Raw genomic sequence first — 24138 nt, 5'->3', positions numbered from 1 at the left:
TGTAATCCGTTACAGTTACATCAAAAAACAAAGTAATCAGATTACAAGTATATTTTTTTTAAAAATGGGAATACTATCAGGATTATATTTTTTGTTCATTTAAAACCAAAGAAATTCATCTTTTGATGTAACACAATATAGACCGCTGCTTGATTATAGTTCTGGTTCTCTCTTGCCAGTCGTCACTCACGTGAGCAACCCCCTGCTGCATGCACAAATAAATTTTGTGTAAAGTAAATTTGGTAGAAATGAACACAAATTGTTCTTTGAAATGCTTTTGTGATTTAATGTTACCCACATCAGGGACAGTGGTCTTTATTTATTTATTTTTATTAAAAACAAATACAAACTTTGAAAATTTTTAAGCTCTAAAATAAGATCTATGTAATCCAAAAATAAACAGATTATATTACTTTCATATTGTGATACTTGGATTACGTTACTGATGACATTTTTTATGAAATAATTTGTAACTGTAACGGAATATATTTTTTATTAAGTAACCTTCCAAACCCTGGTTAGCAGTCGCAGTCAGGCAGGCCTAAACTGTACACACTAATTCTCACTGTTCTTTAGCTTAGACTAACTGTAGCACTGATATGGTGGAAGTTGGAGCAGAGGAAAAGTCAGTACAAATCTGTGCTTAATCAGTGTTTGGGTTTGTGTCTGTCTGTCAAAGCTGTGCATATTATTATTCATTACACTTTGTCAGTGTGAATCAGCGGGTTTCACACTGCGCTGCTCCAGATGTGTTTATCACATCTAACAGAAGGCGAGGAACAGAACTACAATATGAAGTTGTAAACACCAGCTAATCAAGTCTGACTGTATGGCTTATCTACTGTACTATTTCTGTTAAGATCAAGTGACAAGTACCAATCAGTCAGTTGTTGAATAAACTAAAATACACTTTTTTAATTGTAGTGATGCTAAGAAGAACGCTTATAACAAATAAAATACATCTTTGCCATGTGTTGCCGCCTCATAGCTCCATGGTCTTTGGTTTGATCCTTAACTCAGGTTACTGTCTGTTTTAGGAGGGCCCCACTACTTAAAAACATTCATGCACAGTGCTTCTAGAAATTATCCCCCCACCACATTTTGAAGTGGTTCTCTACAGAAATACAACAGAGAAAGTATTTAGAGGTTGATTAATAATACTTAATAATAATATAATAATAATAATAATAATACTTACTTGATAAGTATGCACCCTGCTTAAAAACAATGTTAATTAGGACTAGTATTTATTTTTGAGAGCTCAAATTAAATGTTAGATCTTTACAACTGTGTCCAACTGTATGGTGGCACACAAAAAAGACTGACTTTGGGAGGTCTCACTAAATTGGCAGATCAGATTAGTCCTGTTGTTAAGAGGACCAAAGATCTCTATTTGAAGGTTCAGGACAATGTTTTTAGGGTGATAAAAGATAGAGAAAAAGCAAAGCTTTGACACTTCTTAGGAGCACTGTGAAATCCATTATAACAAAGTGGAAAAAATATGGCACAATCCAGAAACTGAAAAAAGTACTCTGAGTACTCTGACAACAATGGCAATTGGCAGAGAAGTGTCCAAGAGTCCAACTCCAACACAAAGCTCATTGACTGAAATAGGAGAACCTGTGCAGACATCAACAGTAATGTTAGCGCTTCATAGATCTGGCCTCTATGGGAGATTGGTCAGAAGGAAGCCACTTCTCGAAAGACCATTTTAGAAATTCAGAGAGCTCTTAGAAAAAGATTTTGTGGTCTGATGAGACAAATGTTGAAAAAAACCAAGCCTAATGTTTGCTGAAAACCAAATACAGCCCAACACCTAGGTAACACCATTCCTGTGCAGGTTGGTGGTAGCATCGTGTGCTAGGATTGCTTTTCAGCAAGAGGAATTGGAAAGCTTGTTGCCTGTGACAGAGCCAAATATAAGCAAATTGTTGAGGAGAATCTGCTCCAGACTGCCAGACATAAACATTTAGGGCAAAGTATACAGTATGTTCCAACAATGAGCCAAAGTGCAGAGCAACAACTACAAAGAAATGGTTTGGGGGAAAAAAAGAAGTTTTGTGTTTTGGCTAAGTTAAAGCCCAGACTTAAATCTAGACTTATACTTTCTGGAGGCACTAGCGGTGGTTTGGCTATGCTAAATTGTTCCTAGGTTTGAATTAATGTGTGAATGTGTGTGTATTGTACTGGCGTCCCATCCAGGGTGTATATCTGTTGCAGGCTCCAAATCCACTGTGATGAAGGAATGAATGATGAATAATAATATCAAGCACTGCATGCTTCACACTGTGTACTTTGGGTTTACACTGAAACGCAAGTAACCATGGACCAAAAATGAAAATCTCAGATCGTAGCATGAAATGAAAGGGAAGTGAAGTGAAAGACCCTACTAGATTACAGCTACAATAATATTGGCATTTTTACAACAGCTGTGAGTATCTCAGCATGAAGCCACACAGTCTCTCTCATGTTCTGTGACTTTATCTACATATTATCATTCTTCTATGACATCTGATGAACATTTACTTTGATGCACCTTGTTAAATACACTGTTTGGTATGGCTCTGTGAGCTCAGGGACTACTCAACATGTTAATAAATAGTGATCAATTACAAATTATCACTATTCCTGTGTCTCCTGCCTCACTTTTATGACTCTAAGACAGACGTCCTCAAAGAGTAATCAGCTCTACCTGTCAAATTGCAATGCATGAAGTGTAAAATTGGCACCAAGGCATATATAAATGCTGGATTTTAATTACAAATCATGAAGACTGAGTGGATTTGTACATTTATTCATTCATTTTCAGTAACAACTTTATCCTGATTAGGTTTGTGGTGGATCTATTGCCTATCCCCAGAACACTGAGCACAAGGCAGGGATATGCCCTATGGGATGCCCACACTAATATTCACACCCATTCACACTTTAGTGGAGCCAATCCATCAATCAGCATGTTCTGGACCAGTGGGAGGAAACTGAAGAACCCAGAGTAAACCCACACAGACATGGAGTTTGGAGTCATAGTGTTAAAGATAATTACTACTCCAGAGTAAAAGCCTTGAATCGTGGGATTAGGTGTTAGATAAAAACTTATTTCCCGTGGTAATGCTCGCAAACAAACCCTGTCCATACACACCCACCATATGTAGCGATATACTGTACAAATCTTCAACTGTACATTGGAATTTAGAATGCACATAGCACTCATTTTATTGTATGTAATATAAGGAATATAATAATGGAGTGTGCTGTTATAGGAAAATAATCAACAATGGGGTGGTATGATGTAGCCCCCGTTGAACCAGAGTTAACCTTACCATCCCAAAGTGGATTACAAAGCACAGCAATTTGCCAACATTTACAATCTGAAATTTATTAATTCTTAAATTATGAAGGAACAACAGATTATACATAGCATTTATAGTTACATTTAATGTTATGGAATGTGTATGAGACAAGTTAGTTCCTGTTATCACTTATGTTATAGTAACTATAGGCAGTCTTTCCTTCACCAGCCCCTCATTTTTTTTCTCTCTCTCTAATTGAATAAGACAAAAAATTCTAATCCAGATGATGCCACAGCCATATGTGTCCAGGAGCAAGTCTAGCAAATGCTGGACTTCATCTTCCCTAGTTGGTAGCTGTCATATCATAGAGCTAGCTAGTGTGTGGGAATTGGCAAAATGAACAAATTGGGAAACATGGGGTTAAAAAAGTATAGTGTGTCATGTTCCTGGGAAATTGGAAACCTCTGTCCTGAAGATTTTCTTGTTACAAAGCAATGACCCTGGAGACTCCTTCAATAAATGTTAATAAACATCTCCTTACAGACAGCTTTACCGATTATACATTTTCTTGGTTAAATAAAAATAGTTTTTAAAAAAGATATATGCTTATTATTAGCATTAGATTATGTAGTTCAAAACTAAAGTCTGTTATAGTAAATTAATCAATACCTTCTGACCAATCAGAATTGAGAATTCAACAGTACTGTGATATAAACTCCTGTCGACCATAATATTATATAACTTATAATTCTGGAATTTACTATGAAATTTATTGAATGTTAACATTCAAACCTAGAAGAATTTCTTACCTTGCATGTAGCGGATAAATCAGTTCTGATTATGCTAATGTTAGCAAACAAATAAGATAATGTGTCTGTTGTCTCATGTTAAATTGAAGAACTTCTGAATGTCTTTATGGAAAATTATGGAATTAAATTTGTGCCAAAAGTATTACGCTCACCATTCTGTCCCAAACCTCTCATGTGGGCAAGGCTTAACAGCGATTTACTCTCATTGGCTAGTGAGATTTAGATTGACAGCTTCCTGACCTGGAAGTAGAGACTTCAGTGTCGCGGATTTTGGAGAGCGTTCTGGATGCGGTTCTCTGTATAGTAATAGTGTTTGTACTTTGTAGTGGAAATTACTTGCTTACTTAGTAGATCAGTTTGTCATTTGACTAGTTTTTTGAGAGCAGCAGCATCTTCATCATCATCCTCCTCAGCTGGATACTCAGCTGGACACTGGAGAAAGAGAGACAAAACAAGCCCTAAATACCACCATACTACAGCATTTATAGAGAATACACTGGGTTTACTGGATTCGCATTGGTTTAGCTTTATCAGCATTTCTCAGGACTCCTCTGTGTCCTTTATCGGCAACTGCTCTGTCTGCTCACGCCTTGTAAGGCATTCGCTGATTCAATCTCAAGGTTTACCACAGACTCTGCTATCTTGAAAATCACAGTGCTGTATATGTGTGTGTGTGTGTGTGTGTGTGTTGTAGTCCTGGAGGACCTGGAGCTAATTGATTCTTTCAGACCTAGCATTTAAAAGTGTTCATCAAAGCTAATGGGAGCTGTTTCAATGCTTCAGTTTAATAAAAAGAAACAGGGCTCATCTCTTAAGCTCCTGAAGCAATTTAAAATGTAAATAAAGTAAATGAACTAGGTGTTTGCTAGTGTGGCCTGCATAACTTTAAGTTCTCGCGTAATTGTAGTGTCATTACAAAAGCTGATTGCAAATCAAGAATGCTCGGCTTTATGCTGACACTACTAAGATACTAATTAACAAACTGAGCTAGTTGTTTGGATCAAATTCACAAGCTAAGCAAAATATTGACTTATCATCCAGACAACTATAATTAATCTTAAAGCTGTTTTGCTAATCACCTGAGGAGCTCCATGTACGGGTATACAATATCTCACAAAAGTGAGTACACCCCTCACATTTTTGTAAATATTTGATTATATCTTTTCATGTGACAACACTGAAGAAATGACACTTTGCTACAATGTAAAGTAGTGAGTGTACAGCTTGTATAATAGTGTAAATTTGCTGTCCCCTCAAAATAACTCAACACACAGCCATTAATGTCTAAACCGCTAGCAACAAAAGTGAGTACACCCCTAAGTGAAAATGTCCAAATTGGGCCCAATTAGCCATTTTCCCTCCCTGGTGTCATGTGACTTGTTAGTGTTACAAGGTCTCAGGCGTGAATGGGGAGCAGGTGTGTTAAATTTGGTGTCATTGCTCTCACACTCCCTCATACTGGTCACTGGAAGTTCAACATGGCACCTCATGGCAAAGAACTCTCTGAGGATCTGAAAAAAAAGAATTGTTATTCTACATTAAGATAGCCTCGGTTATAAGAAGATTGCCAAGACCCTGACACTGAGCTGCAGCACGGTGGCCAAGACCATACAGCGGTTTAACAGGCCAGGTTCCACTCAGAACAGGCCTCACCATGGTTGACCAAAGAAGTTGAGTGCACGTGTTCAGCGTCATATCCAGAGGTTGTCTTTAGGAAATAGACGTTTGAGTGCTGCCAGCATTGCTGCAGAGGTTGAAGGGGTGGTGGGTGAGCTTATCAGTGCTCAGACCATACGCCGCACACTGCATCAAATTGGTCTGCATGGCGTTTGTCCCAGAAAGAAGCCTCTTCTAAAGATGATGCACAAGAAAGCCTGCAAACAGTTTGCTGAAGACAAGCAGACTAAGGACATGGATTACTGGAACCATGTCCTGTGGTCTGATGAGACCAAGATAAACTTATTTGGTTCAGATGGTGTCAAGCGTGTGTGGCAGCAATCTGGTGCGGAGTACAAAGACAAGTGTGTCTTGCCTACAGTCAAGCATGGTGGTGGGAGTGTCATGGTCTGGGGCTGCATGAGTGCTGCCGGCACTGGGGAGCTACAGTTCATTGAGGGAACCATGAATGCCAACATGTACTGTGACATACTGAAGCAGAGCATGAAAAGATATAATCAAATATTTAGAAAAATGTGAGGGGTGTACTCACTTTTGTGAGGTACTGTATACATGTTACATGTACAGTATATAGGAGCTACATGTAAGGTTTATACATATTCAGAACATAAATCCAGTGACCTTGATTTACTACTGCTACTAATTTTTGGTATACATCAAAAAAACCCCACCACTATCATTTATTTACATGAAAATGTTGTTTTATTTAGCATGGGGTTGGTGTGCGTTGTTTGTCATTTATTTACACTGACAGACAATGCACACCAGCCCCATGCTGATGTGAAAAAAAGTATGGTCCGTCATTTGTAGACTTGAACATTGGTGGGGCGTACACTGACATGTACTGTGTGTGTACTGTATCAGCCAATAGGAGTGAGGCTTCAGTCATTCATGGCAGTGTTGAGGAACTTGGAAAAGCTAATCATGGTTACCACATTAAAAAGAGTTGTACAATCCTGTACTAATATGCCTTAGATTATTATATGTATGAGGTCTACTATGCTATGGTATCAAGTTTGCCATTCTAGCACAAACCTCTCGTGTGGGTGGGGCTTAACAGAGAGGAGAGTAACAAATTTACTCTCATTGGCTAGTGAGATTTATGTTTATCTTCTATTACTGTATTAATTCAACAGTACTAAGAGTCGTAAAAGGAACTTGAGTATTGTCACGAACCTCGAATCGGCACAGAAGCAGGAGCGGGCGGCAGGTGTAGAGCGTCGTATCGGGCAGTTCAAGAAACGTAGTCGTAGGACAGGCAAGGGTCAAGCGATTGGGCGAACAACACAAACGGGGTCAGGCAGAGAGCGTAGTCGAAATCGGAAACAAGGGTCGAGGATCACGAGAAAACAAACAAACTAGAACGGCTTGGTAACGCAGAGAAACGAGTGACTGAGCGTATACTTCGCGTAGATTCTGGGTGAATGACTTCCCTAAGTACTAGCGGTGAGAGTGTGTGTTTGTGATTGGTGCCAGGTGTGTCTGATCAGAACTCCGGGGATGGTGAGCGCATGCGTGCATGAGAAGTGAGTGTTGCATCTTGTGAATTTGAGTTCTGATCGGACTGAGCTGTGACAGAACCCCCCCCAAAGGGCTCACTCCGGGAGCCGAGTTCTTTCTTGGCCTCCCCCGGGGTCGTGGACCAGGGAGATAAGGATAAGTTGCGTGAAAGTCTTTAGTAAGCTGTGGATCCAGTATATCCTGCTTGGGAACCCAGCATTGTTCCTCAGGTCCATAACCCTCCCACTCGACCAAATACTCCAGCTTGCCTCTCCTGTGTCTAGATTTGAGGATGTTCTTGACACGGTAAGCCGGTTGTCCATCAATTTCCAGAGGGGTCGGAGGAGTTTCAGCTGGTACTTCGGTGGCTAATGGACCGTTGATAACAGGTTTGAGACGTGATACGTGGAATGAGGGGGAGATGCGGCTGTGTCGTGGCAGTTCCAGACGGTAGGTGACTTCATTGACTCGCTTGAGGATCTTGAATGGTCTGGTGTATCTTGGCGTTAGTTTTTTACAGCTATGAGCTTGTCTTAAGTCCTTTGTGGACAACCACACCCGATCGCCTGGTTGGTAATTAGGGTGTTCTTTGCGGCGGCGATCTGCTTTGCGCTTGTACATGTCTGTGGTCTCTTTCAGGCGTCGGTGGGTGTCAGCCCAGACACGCTCGCTATGTTCAAACCAGTGGTCAACGGGAGGAGCTGCGGTGGGAGTTGCGTTCCATGGGAACAGTGGAGGTTGGTAACCTAGTACGCACTGGAAAGGAGTGAGATTGGTAGCCGAATGACGTAGTGAGTTCTGGGCGTACTCGGCCCATGGCAAAAACTTGCTCCAATCCTCTGGGTTATTGGCACAGAAAGTACGGAGGAATCGCCCTAGTTCCTGATTGATTCGTTCAACTTGTCCATTGGCTTGTGGGTGATATCCGGAGGTAAGATTCACTGTTACTCCCATCTTGGTCATGAAGCTGGACCACACTCTGGAAGTAAACTGCGGGCCCCTGTCACTGACAATCTCCTCCGGAATGCCGAAATATCTGAACACATGCTGGAATAGAAGTTCGGCTGTCACGAAGGCGGTGGGGAGAGCAGGTAATGGAATTAAACGTATGGACTTGGAAAACCGGTCCACTGTGACTAGAACTGTGGTATTTCCTTGGGATCTTGGCAAATCTGTTATGAAGTCTACGGATATGTGTGACCATGGGCGTTCGGGTATGGGTAAGGGCTTGAGCCTCCCAGCTGGGAGGGTCCGAGGTACCTTATTCTGTGCACAAGATGAACAGGACGTCACCACCTTGTGTATATCTCCCTCCATATTGGACCACCAGTACTTCTCTTTTAGGAGATGGTGTGTGCGCTGTGCCCCTGGATGCCCTGTGCCAAGTACCGTGTGTGCCCAGATGATGAGTTCTTGGTGGTACTCTTCGGGTACAAATAGTTTGTTCGGAGGACACTTTACGGGTACTTGTGACTGGGGAATCTGCTCTAGCTCCTGGTCCAGATCCCACTCTAGCGCATTGATAATACATGAAGGATGGATGATGTACTCTTCATGCTCGTTGACACGTTCTGTGTGGTCGAGACGAGACAGAGCATCAGCTTTTGTGTTCTTGGACCCGGGTCTGTAGGATAACGTGAAGTGAAACCTGGTGAAGAATAGGGCCCATCGGGCCTGGCGGGGTGTGAGTCGCTTTGCAGTGCGAAGGTACTCCAGGTTCTTATGGTCTGTGAAGATGACAAAGGGATGTGTAGCCCCCTCTAACCAGTGTCTCCACTCCTCCAGCGCTAACTTAATTGCCAAGAGTTCATGATTTCCCACATCGTAGTTTCTCTCAGCGGGGGAAAGCTTTTGCGAGAAGAACGCCACCGGATGGAGCTTTGGCTTCTCTCCAAATCGTTGGGATAGAATGGTTCCTACCCCGGTCTCTGACGCATCCACCTCCACTATAAACGGTCTGGATGGGTCCGGATGTTTGATGATGGGTGCAGTAGTGAAGGCTTTCTTGAGCTTGTTGAAGGCGGATTGGGCAGTTGAATTCCATGACAGACGTTTGGGTTTCCCCTTTAGCAGGGACGTGAGGGGGTTGGCGATGGCACTGAAATTTCTGATAAACCTTCTGTAGAACTTCTCAAACCCCAGAAACCTCTGTAGTTCCTTGATCGTCGTGGGTGTGGGCCAGTTTACTACTGCCTGGACCTTTACTTGGTCCATGGAGATCCCCTCGGGGCTGATGACGTATCCCAGAAACGCAATGGTGGTTCTATGAAATTCGCATTTCTCAGCTTTAACATATAACTGATGACAGAGCAGTCGTTGTAGAAATTGGCGGATGTGGTGAACATGTTCCTCGCGGGAGTCAGAATATATCAGAATGTCGTCGATGTAGGCGATCACATGGCGTCCCAGCATGTCACGTTACACATCGTTAATTAGACATTGGAAGACCGAGGGAGCGTTAGAAAGCCCATACGGCATGACCTGATACTCATAGTGGCCTGAAGTTGTGCTGAACCCAGTCTTCCATTCATCTCCCTCTCGAATCTGGACCAAGTTGTATGCACTGCGTAAGTCCAGTTTCGTGAAGATGGTGGCAGTGCGTAATTGTTCCAGAGTGGCTGGTACTAGAGGTAGTGGGTAACGGTACTTGACGCAACACTGGTTTAGTCCTCGGTAGTCGATGCATGGTCGTAAACCTCCTCCCTTCTTCTCCACGAAGAAAAACCCAGCGGATGCTGGAGAAGTAGATGGTCGTATATAACCTTGGTGCAACGCTTCCTGAATGTACTCTTCCATGGCTTTTTGCTCAGTTACCGTTAACGGATAGACTCTCCCTCGTGGTGGTGTAGTGCCTGGGAGCAAATCAATTGCGCAGTCGTAATCTCGATGAGGAGGTAGTCCGCTAGCCTTCTTCTTACTGAATACTTCTATGAGGTCGTGGTAAACACTGGGGATCAGAACGTTGTCTGCCTTGTCCGGGCTCTCAATGGATGTGGATGCTAAGGAGATCACAGGGACTTGAAGACAGTGATTGATACAGTGAGCTGACCAGCGAGTGATCTCCCTTTGATTCCATGAAATTTGTGGATTGTGATGTTCGAGCCAAGGAAGACCGAGAACCACTGGATGCCGGGCCATCACAATGACATGGAACATAATTTTCTCCTGATGAAGAGCACTGGTGCGGAGGTTAATAGGTTCGGTGCAGTGGGTGATTAAGCCATCTCCAATGGGGGCTCCATCAATGGTTTGGACACGGCGGGGGGTGCTGAGAGGACGAACGGGGATGTTATATTGGAGTATGGTCTCTTGGTCAATGAAGTTCCCCGCCGCTCCAGAGTCGATCAGCGCCTCTAAAATACAGGAAACGCTTGAGTATTCTAATATAACGGGTAATACGAACGCAGACTGAACTGAGTACTGGGCAATGGGTTCTAAACTCACCCCTGGCTGAGGTTGTTTGGCAGTTTTGGTTTCCCCTCAGGTAGAGCACTGTTTGAGAGGGCATTGTTGCACGAAGTGGCCCTTCTCGCCGCAGTAGAAACAACAATGTTCACGGCGCCGTCGTTCTCTCTCCTGCATGCTCACCCGAGTCTGTCCCAGCTGCATGGGTTCGCTAGGGCTCTCAGATGCTGGTGCTTCCGCCTCGCTGCGTATGGAGCGGCGGCTCCATAGTAGACGATCCAGGCGTATAGCTACGTTGATGAGTGAGTCGAGAGTCAGCTGATCATCGCGGCACGCCAGCTCCGTTACGATGTCGGCATTTAATCACCGGCAAAACATAGCCTTTAGAGCGGGTTGATTCCATCCGCTCCTAGCGGCCACAGTACGAAATTCGAGAGCGTAATCCGCCACACAACGTGATCCCTGCGTCAAGGACAATAATTCCTCCCCAGTCTCCCGGTTGTCTGGAGAATGATCGAATACTGTGCGGAAGCGTGATGTCAGCTGATCATATGTGCTGATACCGTTCCCTTCCTGTTCCCATTCCGCGGTGGCCCAGAGGAGAGCTCTCCTGGTTAAAAGTTCCATGAAGTGGATTATCTTCCGATTCTCCGTCATGTCTGGGTATGTGGAAAAAAACAGGGAGCACTGTAGTGAAAAACCTCGACAGCGTGCCGGATCTCCATCATACTTCTCCGGCGTTGGAGTGGGAGGTAAGCGTGTGGTTGGCGCCGTAGAAAGCTGCGCGGCTTGGTTTAGCCGAGCTACCTGCTCAGTCAGGTTGGCGAGACGGTGATCATGGTCACTAATCATCCGGCCATGTCCCTCGATGGCTTGTGGCCAACGGAGATCTCCCGCTGCTTCCATTGGAAGGCGAAGTATTCTGTCACGAACCTCGAATCGGCACGGAAGCAGGAGCGGGCGGCAGGTGTAGAGCGTCATATCAGGAAGTTCAAGAAACGTAGTCGTAGGACAGGCAAGGGTCAAGCGATCGGGCGAACAACACAAACGGGGTTAGGCAGAGAGCGTAGTCGAAACCGGAAACAAGGGTCGAGGATCACGAGAAAACAAACAAACTAGAACGGCTTGGTAATGCAGAGAAACGAGTGACTGAGCATATACTTCGCGTAGATTCTGGGTGAATGACTTCCCTAAGTACTAAGTACTAAGTCCCTAAGTACCATTGCTCCTTGAAACTGGTCCTTGAGCAAGGCCCTTAACCCTCAACTGCTCATTTGTATAAGTGAGATGACTGTAAGTCGCACTGGATAAGGGCATCTGCCAAATGCCGTAAATGTAAATCACTAAAGTTTTATCTTTTGTTCTTTCGTATCAAACTGAAGCTATCAACTGTTCAAGGACTGAGACTTGAGTGTAAACTGTTCTTAGCAATTGCTGTCTTTAGGCTTTTCAAGGAAGAACATCCATAGCCATCTTTAGGGTGTCCCTGTAGGACCAACCACAGTAATCCCATGGTGATCTTTAAGCTATCCTTGCTAGGCCATCCTCAGCAGGGTGAGTGATTTTTCAGGTGAACGAGGTTCCAAGCAGAAGTGGGGCATGAAGATCAAAACACTCTCCTGTCTACTGACTTGCTAAATAACTTGCTACCATGATAAATCGGATAATGCACAACCACCTCTTTGGTGGAGTTACGGTATCTCATTCCACAATCAGAATCAGTCCTATTGGCCATGTATAAGGAATTTGGTTTGACAGGTGTAAAACATTGTTTCAATTAATAAGAGTCAGGAAATAAATCTGCACAGTCATCCCTTGATGTGCACTCGCATGTGGGTGTGCATATATTTTCCTTCTTATTTTGGCCACTTGACCCACTTATCTCTGAACATCACTCGGGAAGATTAATTACACCCTTTAATCTCATGTAGATTCTCTCTCAGAGCATGATACACATATTAGCCAATCACTCTTACCATTGCTACTACTACAATGCAGTATGAAAATCTGTTGTTTAAAAGTAATTGCACCCTTAATTTTCCTTTATTGCATTTAATACTAGCTTGCATGAAAGAATCCTGATAAAAGGTAGATAAAAGGTAGAGACTCATCTCTACTTCCACTGCTTGAAGGAATGGATAGGATGGAAAATTGCTTCATTAAAGCAGCCTTCATGCATTACAAATGAGAACACTCAAAATGCATATAGGTTTGTTGGACTGATTATTTGGGCCCTCTAGCAAAAGCGCACCAAAAACACTTTGCATGTCAATTTCTTCATTACCACCAATACATAATCAATTTCCAACACATTTCAGCTGACTGTGAGACAAAATCCTGGAAGAAAACTCCTGACCAGATGAGTGTTATTTTAGAAGATTAGTCTCAAAAACAGTACTTTGATTGTCAGATGAAATTCGTTGCTTTTCTCCACCATATGTACACTCAAACAGTAATGTAAAATTGATATCTGTAAACATTACACCTTTCCTCAGTTTAGATCCGCCAGCATGGATCGGCTTTCTCACAGCGTTTTCACAAAACCTTTGCCAAGCTCTGGTCAATCATAATCAGGTTCCTGTCCACTATATCCAATGAATTAAAACATACTGTTGGTATGAGAGATGTCTATTTACTATGGTCTAGAAGTGAGATTGTACTACCAAAAACCGCACAGGGGTTAAATACGCTTGACTGGGGTGGGATCCTCAAGGCTGTATCCTTTTTCTATTAATTACACAGGGAAAAGGATGTAGTGAAATAATTTAACATAATTGGTCTCTAGTAACTACTGTGGTACCTTTGGAGCAGCATTTACATTGTTTGTACCTGTATGGTACCTTATTTACTCAACCTTTTTTATTTTGTTAATTATTTAACAAAATAAAAATAAATTAAACATGAACCCTACTATTCTGCCCCTGGAAACACTGGAAAACTCTTGGAAATGTGACAGTTATTCAACCTCAGCTACATCACTCAAGTTCATAACTGGTCTCAACTAGAGATGTGTATTTTTAAAAATCTTGTTCACACAGTTATCATTTTTGTTTGTACCTGCCCATGGTATTTTCTATTTCGCAAAATATAAACAAACTAGCAGCCTTATTTAAATTCCTGTGACCCTGATCAGGCTGTTTCTAACAAATGAATTGTAAATGCATCTGGCAGCTCATGTTCACACTACTATATATCGGACTGGTCCAACATGTAGTTCATAGGACAAAGAAAGGTCACATTCATTAAATGTGACCTTTCTTTGTCCTATGAACTATATAACGGAACAAACTGCTCATGCCCACATGCTTCATATCTCACTGCTCACTGGTGTGAAAGTAAAAACCTCCTGATTGCGTAACTTTTTAGTTCCATTCCTAGTCCCTTGCTCAGCACGAATCTCAGCCAAATGCTGTGTGAGCCTATATGGGCAGCTTTCTAAAACACACACACACACACACACACATACACACACACACACACACACACACACACACACCGAACATATTATCTGTTTATTCCAAGTAATATATTTCACAATGGTACACACAATGGCTCACAAATATCCTTTGAGTCCCTTGTTTTGTTTTGGACAGAATTTTGATTGACTTATTTTTTACCTATATTTCGCAGGCACTTGAAGATTATGAAGCATGATGTCCTCATCAGTGTGGCTTGCTGACTCAGTTGACTCAGCATTTCTGAAGTTAAATGTCACATGACTCAGCTGCTTCATGCTTCTCATAATTTGGTCCAAAAGGGGAAAAAAAACTAGTGCCTTCAGATTTCTTATAAATCTCTCACAATTGCTGGAATTATCTGCAGACCTTAAGAACAGCATTGAACCTAAGTTTGTCATAAATATTCAAGTCTGGAACTTTACTCTGAGTGACATCTACCTCCATCTAATCCCCAAATCCATCTCTGTGTGCCACCAACCAAATCCTAACTGCTGAGCAGGCAAACATATGATATTGATTTTTTGGGGTTCAGGATTTTATATATATAAAAAAAGTTTGCTCTTTTTGGTACATTTTACCGCTTCAATAAAACTGATGCTGAAGTGATGGGGTAAACAGAAATGAATGAGCAGAACATCACATAAATACAAGGAACAAATGTCAAGAGATAACAGATGATGGTGCTCAGAGATAAATTTGTCATGTCAAGAGGTTTGGACATCTCCTAAGCAGGCTTGGGGAGTAACAGAATACATAATCAGGATACAAAAAAACTGGTAACTGTAATCAGTTACAGTTACGTCAAAAAAAAAAGCAAAGTAATCAGATTACAGGTACATATTTTTTAAAAAAAAATAGTTTTCATTTAAAACCAAAGATTTTAATCTTTTGACATAACAATAATATAGACCGCTGCTTGATTATAGTTCTGCTATTATAGTTCTGCTTCTCTCTTGCAAGTCGTGCCTCACATGAGCAACTTCCTGGTGTATGTGCAAATAAATTTTGCGCAAAGTTAATTTGGTAGAAATAAACACAAATTGTTCTCTGAAATGCTTTTTTTAGGATGACCATACATCCTCTTGTTCCCAGACATGTCCTCTTTTTCAAACTTTAAAAAAGCATCTAAATTTGAGAAAATGTCCAGGATTTGACTTTAGTTTGATTATGATGTGCTTATGGCCTAATACTGCAACATGCATGCACATGTTTGCATTGCTTTAACCCTTCTCTGTAATTCCCACCTTCTCGCACACCAATCGATCTATTATAAAAGGCTTGCAGCAACTATTGCCCCCCCCCCCCCCCAAAAAAAAAAAATAATGAAAAAAGAAAAGAAAAAAAGGAGAACCAGAATATGGTTGGAGAACCAGAATATGGTCACCCTAGCTTTTGTGATGTTGTGATGTAATGTTACCCGCATCAGGGACAATGATCATTTATTAAAACAAATCCAAACATTGAACATGTTTTAAGCTCTATAAATAAGCTCTAAATAAAAGTATTTTAGATCATATTGTTTTTCTCTTGACTTAATTTACATATGTGGCCTTGAAGTAATCCGAATGTAATCAGATTACATTACTTTCGTATTGTGATACTTGGATTACGTTACTGATTACACTTTTTATGAAGTAATTTGTAACTGCAACAGAATACATTTTTAAAGTAACCTTCCCAACCCTGGTCCTGAGACATATTACATATCTTTCCTGATGCTATGATACTACTGCTATTTATAATGGTGTACAACACAAGTCAGTGTAGTTCATTGTCTTATTCTATGTAGCATATTATTGCATAGTTACCTCAATTGTCCTGTACATTATAGTACTGTACTGTACATGTTTTTTTTTTTTTTTTTTTTTGGTGGATTACACTTTGGTTAGCACATTTGCCTCGCACTTCCGGGGTTGGATGTTCAACTCCCACCTCCACCCATGTTCTCCCCGTGCTTGGGGGGGGGGGGGGGTCTCTGGGTACTCCGGTTTCCTCCCCAGTCCAAAAACATGCAATGTAGACTGACTGGCATCTCTAAATTGTCTGTAGTGTATAAATGGGTGTGTGTGTAATTGTAATTGTACCCTGTGATGGGTTGGCACCCCATGCCTTGTGCCCCGAATGCCCTGGCATAGGCTACAGGCTCCCCGCGACCCTGTGTATTATAAGCAGTACAGAAAATTGATGGATGGATGAATTACACTAGAGGTGTACATCAAGATGTGAAGGATGAAGAACGGCTTCATTCGTGAATATGGAAGTGTATAGGACACAGTACATTTACATTTACATTTATTCATTTAGCAGATGCTTTTATCCAAAGTGACTTACAAATGAGAAAATACAAGCAAAAATGAGAAAATACAAGCAAACAGTAGGTTGCTTGGGTAGTGCTGTGCTCCACATTTACCACCTTCATTTATATTCATATTCAAAACTGCTTTATCCCAGTCAGGGTCACTGAAGTTTAAATTAAGAGTTGGAGAAGCCGTTTGTTATAAAATATCAGGAGGGTACAAACAAAACCAATGACTGTGGGAGCTGGCAGGATTTATCAAACTTTCTGTGGTCGCAGGATTAAGAACAAACAAACAAAAAAACAGCCCTGCACACACCTCTATGTTAGACACAATTCTAGAGACTTATTTCATCCCATGTACAGTATATTGGTAAAAGTTTGTGGACCCCTAACTATAACACTCATGCTTTTTGAACATCCCATTCCAGATTTAGTCTCCCTTTGCTGTTATAATAACCTCTACTCTTCTGGGAAAGCTTTCCACTAGATTTTGGGTTGTGGCTGCGGGGATTTGTGCACATTCAGCTACAAGAGCATTAGTGAGGTTTGACACTGATGTTGGGTGAGGAGGTCTGGTACACAATCAATGTTCCAGTTCATCCCAAAGGTGTTCAGTGGGGTTGAGGTCGAGGCTCTGTGGAGGCCACTCAAGTTCTTCCGCCCTAACCTTGGCAAATCACGTCTTCATTATGGCATTCATTATGGCATTGTCCTGCTGGAACATCTTTGGGCTTATTGTCTTGGTTCTTGTCAAGGGATGCTCCAGCCTACAAAGACATTCTACACAATTCCAAATTGTGGCAACAGTTTGGGGAAGGCTCAGATATGGGTGTGAAGTGAGATATCCACAAATCTTTTGCCATACATTGTATTAATATGATTACAACAACACCGATTTCTCTTGTTCCAATATTCCAATAGCATATTTAAATGGAATTTGATGTGATAATCATCTGCATGCTAATAACAGGGCTAACAATATAGGCTCTATATATTCAGAATGAGTACAATAACATTTTCTCAATAATACACTTCAGATTATTGTAGCCAGTTTTTATAACTGAATGCCTCTCCATGTTTATGTACTGCTACATAATGTAGATTTCTTTTTTTTCATACACAATATATTGGCTGCAATTTCACATAAATCATTTAATCTGATTTTCACCCCAACACCTGCCTGAGATCTTAAGGGAGTAACTTACGTCACGGTAGGTAAAAAACATAACGGCTTCGCTTATTGAACTCCTGATGTGTGGAAAGCCATACGGTTAATAAACAGCAAAAAGACCAGTTGCAGTGCATATGTGGAAAAACATGATATTCACTATTTAAGTTGGAATAAATTAGTATTATATAACTGCAGTACTTTATGCCATAAAACTACAGACTTTGAAGACATCTCAAAAAAGTGTTAATATTTCAAAGTGTTTTCCATATGTATAATAAATGCATGATTTTCATGCTACACTTTGATCAATATCAATTTCATAAATTTTGCATATGTTTAAGGTACCATATTATTGACACCTATCTTTATTTAGCACATTAAAATTGCCACAATGACATCATATGCTCTCTTTAATATGTAAGGCAGTCAGGAAAAATAAGTTGGAAGTCGCTAAAGTTGAATTCTGAAAAACCAAAAAAATCTGAGGCCATCTGTCCGAAAGTTGAACCGAAAGTGGACCTTTCAACAGGATAATGATCCTAAGAGCACTAGCAAATCCACCAAGGAATGGCTCAAAAAGAAGAAATGGAGGGTTATGGAATGGCCTAGTCAAAGCGTGGATTTCAATCCCATTGAAATGTTGGGGGGGGATTTGAGACGGGCAGTACATGCAAGAAAACCCTCAAACATCTTGCAACTGAAAAAATATTGTATGGAAGAGCTGTCAAAAATTCCAACAAGCCTGGTGGACAATTATGCAAAATGTCTACAAGAAGTTATTTCTGCTAAAGGGGGCAATACGAGCTTCTGAGACCAAGGGTGTACTTACGTTTTCCACAGAAGAATATCACATCTATTGATATTTCTGTTGAATAAATGATTGAAAAAGCTAATTTTCCTTGTGTTTTTTTTATTATTAACTTTATTAATAGGCACCGTTTCAAAGAAGATCACATGTTTGCTTTTCCATATATGTCGAAAAAGCCAACAATTTCCATGGGGAATACTTATTTTTTCACATGACTGTATATTCATTTTTCCTCTCACACTGACTGACTTTAAACGATGAGACAGTAACTGACGTGGATGATGCTGATAATCAAAGTGATATTCAGCTATTCCTATTTTAAACTTATCATTTTTGAACTATTGTAGTAATATTGCGTTTTCCTAATTTCCATGAGATTAGGTTATAAATTTTGAGGTAGGCAGGCTGTCTTTCAGTGGAATTGGAATGACATCTTTAAATTCAATTTGATTCACTTAGGAGGGCAACTGGATTTTTAAAATGCTATACATTTTTTTTTCTGGTTGAGATACATGCAAAAGAGATGTAGTTGTAGTTTTCAGAACTATATAAAATAGAATATAATTAAATTTGACTATGTGAAAGATTTACGCAGGATGCCACCCCTATGTAAAAATCTGATAATTGTGGCTTTTTGAAATGTACCCCCCCAAATTTTTGTTTACGTTTTCCCACGTTTTTGAGCCGTTTGGCTTTCCATATCGCGCCGCAAACCCGGGACTGTAGAGACAACAAAGCCCAAGCGAGCAAGTCTGCAAACGGAGCGCAGGCATGGGAGCGATATCACAGCTCGCATCCTCTACTTCATTCCACATGCATGCACAACCATGAAGGAAACGGCGACCGAAATGCACCCGGATAATAAGCAATATTTTTTTTGCATGCACAGGACTGCAGACGGGATCGTGCAATAGGTATATTCTTTCTTCTTTTTCTTAGTTCACTGTGAATTTTATTAATAAAAATAAATATATATATATTCGTTCAGTAGTTGGATTTTTTGATTCCATGGTCCAATTGAGTTGATATCTTATTTGAGCCTCTATATCTGATGAGCTTACTACTGCACTGTATGCAAGATTTGTGTGATCCATTGCATATTGCATATATGCAGAAGCAGATTATTTCCAATATTTACAGTCATTTTCTGTTATTTTTTAAAGTCTACTAATGCTGTTATGTGGTTTAGTACAATAACATGTTTAAAACATCACCAGTGAAATGAAATCAGCTGGCATTTTTATTATCTATTTATTGAATTAAAAAAAAAATCTTTCAATTTGTGTGACTGCTGTGATAAGGGTTATAGGGCGCTCCAGTAAAACTCTGCAGGCAGCCAGATAGGATCTGCAGTCACTAATCCCTACTGTCTCCCCATGCAGGTTATCATCTCTTCTCTAAGGTAAGACTCACATCGCCACCATCATGGATGCAGTGCCAGAATACTCGATCTTCCTTGTCAGGATTTTGGAGGAACTAGACACCAAGTACAGCACTGTGTCATATCAGGATCTGTGTAAGTCTCTGTGTGCTCGTTTTGACCTGGTACATCTGGCAAAACTGAGGAGCTTACTATTTTACACAGCATGTTTGGATCCTAGTTTTCCCGCTACCTTATTTAAGGACAAAATGAGGTGTTCGGTGGAAGATCAGCAGTCTAAGAAGCTCATGGTAGCTGCGGACATTGTGACCATGTTCAACCTCATCCAGATGAACGGTGGGATGGCCAAAGACAAGTTGCCAGTTAGTCAGAAACCCAAGTTTCATAAAAATCAATCCTTTGAGTCCTGCAGATCTGATACAGATGTGTATAAATATAGCGAGTGTGAAAGTGTGTATGGTCACACAGACAGAAGGGGTCATCGTGCTTCTCGGAACTCACCCTGCCCCAAATCTGAGTGCAACAGCTGTCAGCCATTTATACCAGCTTCAGAGCCTAATTTTCTCCTGGGAGTCAACAAGGATCTGAAATGTAGAGCAGCATCACTGGATAAGCTGCAGCATCTGCCTCAGTATGCCAGTGCCAGTCCTCCGCCGTGTGAGATGCAGAGCACCTACTTTCCCATGGACATCGATAGTGAGTCCACTACCGACCACGACTCCCTGCACATCAACCCGGGTGGCAAGGACGTTTTTCTGCCTAACTCAGAGTCTTTTAGCGTGCACTCGTGTATGCAAAAGCGGAATATTTTCAAGGAGGACTTTCACAACCTTGTTGCCTTTTCGCCCCGTGTGATCTCTGCGGAGTCTAAAGCCAGTGCCAGAGACAGTGGAGATTACCACAGGAGGGAATTGCACAAGCCTCCAACTTTCTTTAATCACAGCTTTGAGTTGCCATATAGCAACCCTTATTTCGAACCAGTCAACTCACCTTTACAAAGCAAAGGACGAGTGAAGCACGAGAGTCTAGATGACTTGCAGGCATCCACATATTTTGGTCCAACAACGGTCACTGAGTGTGTGAACACCAAGAGGACTTTTGGGAAGCAGAGCAGGCAGCCTGCCTGGCCCGTCAAGAGCTTAAGCCTGAACGCAGATGAGGGCTCTGATTTTGAGAGATCTTTTTTAAACCATAAGGTGCCAGTAGACAATCATCGGCATATTAGTATGATGGACAACGATCATCACTTTCAGTGTGCCAAAGAGAAGCCCACAGCCTCTCCGTCAGGCTTCTCAAAGAAGTCCAGCGGTCCAAAGATAAAAGAGATGGCCTCTGTTGGTTGTGGTCCGAGTTCTGAAAAGAGAGAAGGAGGAAAGAGATATAAAGACAAGAGCATCAACTGTCCATCGCTCCAGACTGCTAACGTAGACAACGGTCTTAGTGTGGGTACTCAGACTGACCAGTCAGAACAGAGGAAGCTGAAAGACTACAGTATGCGCAAGTATGCAGAGAGGCCACCGTTTAAACAAACAGACGAGGAGTGTGAGCTCGTAAGTGATGACATTAGTGACATATTTCGCTTTCTGGATGACATGAGCATAAGCGACTCTATTGGGATACCCCAGTCATCCTGTTACAACAGTAATGGCTCGCTCTCTCAGGTGACAAAGTCAGATGGTGATAGCTCACCTGACCGCAACACGATCAAGCTAGGCAAGTCTGCCAGCAAGCTAGACCATCTATTCCACTCTCTGGAGAACACTGATGACGAGCTCAAAGCGAGCGTATGCAAGCTGGTCCTCAGGATTGGTGAAATCGAGAAGAAGCTTGAATCCCTCTCAGGAGTGCGTGGAGAGATTTCACAGGTCCTGTCCAAGCTCACCAAGTTGGATGAGAAGATCCAAGAGCCAGAAACAAATGGGAAATCTAGTGATGGTGGCATGGCTCAGATTCAGACGGATGTGAACCTTTCACCACACATGTTCCAGTGCCACACCACAGGTCACACTGTCAAAGTGGACACAAACACAGACTGGTGCTGCTCAGATGCTAGTGGAAGTGAAAGCCTGAGGGTGAAGGCGCTAAAGAAGAGCATGTTCACTCGCAGGTCTTCCAGGTCATTGACAGAGGAGAACAGTGCTACCGAGTCCAAAGTGGCTAGCATCACCAATTCTCCTCGAGACTGGAGAACTGTCTCTTATTCAAGCCATCCGGGAGAAGATGTGAAAGAGAAGGACAGGCACGGTGAAGGCAAGGACAGACATAGGAAAGGCAAAGAGGTAATAAATAACTGTTCTTGTTCTAGTATTTGTCATTGGTTTGTCTGGAAGTGCATTTTTTTTTTTTTGCTAACAAAGCAAATTCAATTCCCTGAAAAAAGAAAAATGATAACATGCTGTAAGTTTATAGCTAATTGCATATGAAGTACCTAAGATTACTGAATGGCAGAAAATGTATAGTAAGCATATTGTGGTTACCTAAAATTATGATCCTAACCCAGAATTTTTTCTGATTATTTATTGGCTGAAAGTCCAGCACTATCTGTATGCTGACTTCTGTGTTGCACTGTAAAGCAAATGCCTTATGCTACAGTGAGGCATTGCTATGTTCCTTTGTTTGTCCAATTACAGAACAAAAGCAAAGTCTTGCTCATTTTATGAGCTCAAAGATGAGTGAGAACTTTCTAAAGGGTACAGTGAGCTGAAAGATAAATATAGTCAGATTATTAGGCATATTGTTGATGAACAGCTTTAGAGCTAAAGCTCTTACAGAGCTCTTAATAGAGCTTTTACCGCCTCCTAAGTTAACACATCCATCATCTTAAACAAAGGGCAGTAGCGCATTGCAAATCTCTGATCTACCGCATCTGATAAAAAAAATAAAAAATACAGGGGAACTACACATTTCTGACTACAGAAACGATTTCTGGTGCATGGGTGAAAAATTATGGTAATTGTTATTATGTCCCTTGCTAGGGCTAAGGTCAAGTGTTTTGTAATGACGTCTCACCGAGCGGCTTAGTAGAATTAGTGTCTTGACCTGAGTTGTGACATTCTGAAACTTCTGAAGTATAAGCTGCATTGTGTATCTAATGCTTGTATGTCTTCGTATTTTAAATGAAAGACTACATCTATGTGCAGCCTAATAATCTGTTTTTAATATGACTGAAATAAAAAAAAATGTTTTTTTTTAAACTCTTCTTCAAGCTATCCATTTAATAATCGCTCTTGGATGACGATGATAAAGAAATAATAAACTCATGAATCCCGTTGGTAACATTGACACTAAAACTTGTGCAACTCATGTGCATATCTTTTGAACAGATAACATATACCATGCCTATACATGAAGTCTACAGAGTGTCTATTTCGGGATACATATGAACAGTTTATGAATTGGTGAAGCTCTTTGCATGTAAACATAGCTAATGAAACATGAACTAATCTCTGGCTGGAACCTATCCTCAACTAGCAGGCTATGAGCCAAATGTATAATAGCCACAACAGATGAGCCATTTAGCCATGCGTGGACACTGCTGATATGTTCCTCTGGTTTTGATCATTTGGAAAATAATTTGGTTTATGTAAGTTAGTGGATGCATGTACATTCTGCTGATCTTTTAGACATTTTCTTCTCTTTGCTATCTTTCTCTTTCTGTCTTTCTCCTCTGTTTGCCTGTCTGGAGGGTAGCCAGTTCATGTGCCTCTCTTTTCTCTCACTCGTCTTTTGTGGAGCTGATGAATGTAGCGCTGCCATAAATTCCATCTCAGGAGTCCCTCAGCCCCGGATTCATCTTTCTGAACGGCACCTCAGGGAGCTGATACTTAATCAAAACTCGCACACAGTAATGCAACTGGGAGAAGCTAATAGTCTGTGTGTGTGTGTGTGTGTGTGTGTGTGTTGTGGCACCATATTGTATGAATGATTTAGTCGAAGAGGGCACTGGGATATTTAGCATTTTATTGTTACCCTTTTTCAGGGGTTATGTAATACTAGAATAATCAGTTTAGTTCCTGTTATAAAATAAAAGGGATGTTTTGTTCAGGGGCTTGAGGCTACAACACGCAGAGTGTTATACACAGGATTCATAGGACAACATTGCTATGTCCAGATATAATTTAGTTAAGCAGCTGAATGTCCCAGAAGACAGGAAAGGGTCCAAGAACTGCCGTATGCTCTTACTATCATTCTCTGTCTCTCTTTCACACAGACACACACAGAAGGCATATGCCAATATTACATTTTCATTTCACAGTAATTGACTAACTTTTTATCACATATCATGATATTTTCATATGACTGAAGTAATAAAATACTCCTCAGTTAGGGTGACGTTTCCA

The 24138-nt window shown here is 41.3% G+C and overlaps 1 protein-coding gene across 2 annotated transcripts in view; it reads left to right on the top strand.

Annotated features, from left to right (window-relative positions):
- The first annotated feature begins 19290 nt into the window (after positions 1–19290).
- minar1 (membrane integral NOTCH2 associated receptor 1) overlaps positions 19291–24138 on the top strand; it is a 28062-nt gene continuing 23214 nt past the window's right edge. Inside the window, exons 1-2 of one of the 2 annotated variants that reach the window (XM_053635048.1) lie at positions 19291–19331; positions 19800–22077. In XM_053635048.1, coding sequence (XP_053491023.1) covers positions 19843–22077 — 2235 coding nt within the window. In that variant the 5' untranslated portion in view covers positions 19291–19331; positions 19800–19842. Of the gene's footprint in view, positions 19332–19731; positions 22078–24138 lie in introns of those variants that run through there. The other variant, XM_053635049.1, reaches the window with a different exon arrangement.

This window comes from Ictalurus furcatus, chromosome 10 (assembly GCF_023375685.1).
Source record: "Ictalurus furcatus strain D&B chromosome 10, Billie_1.0, whole genome shotgun sequence".
Classification (NCBI taxonomy): Eukaryota; Metazoa; Chordata; class Actinopteri; order Siluriformes; family Ictaluridae; genus Ictalurus; species Ictalurus furcatus.
Note: the sequence above shows the minus strand (reverse complement) of the source record. Positions and strands in the feature narration are given on the sequence as shown.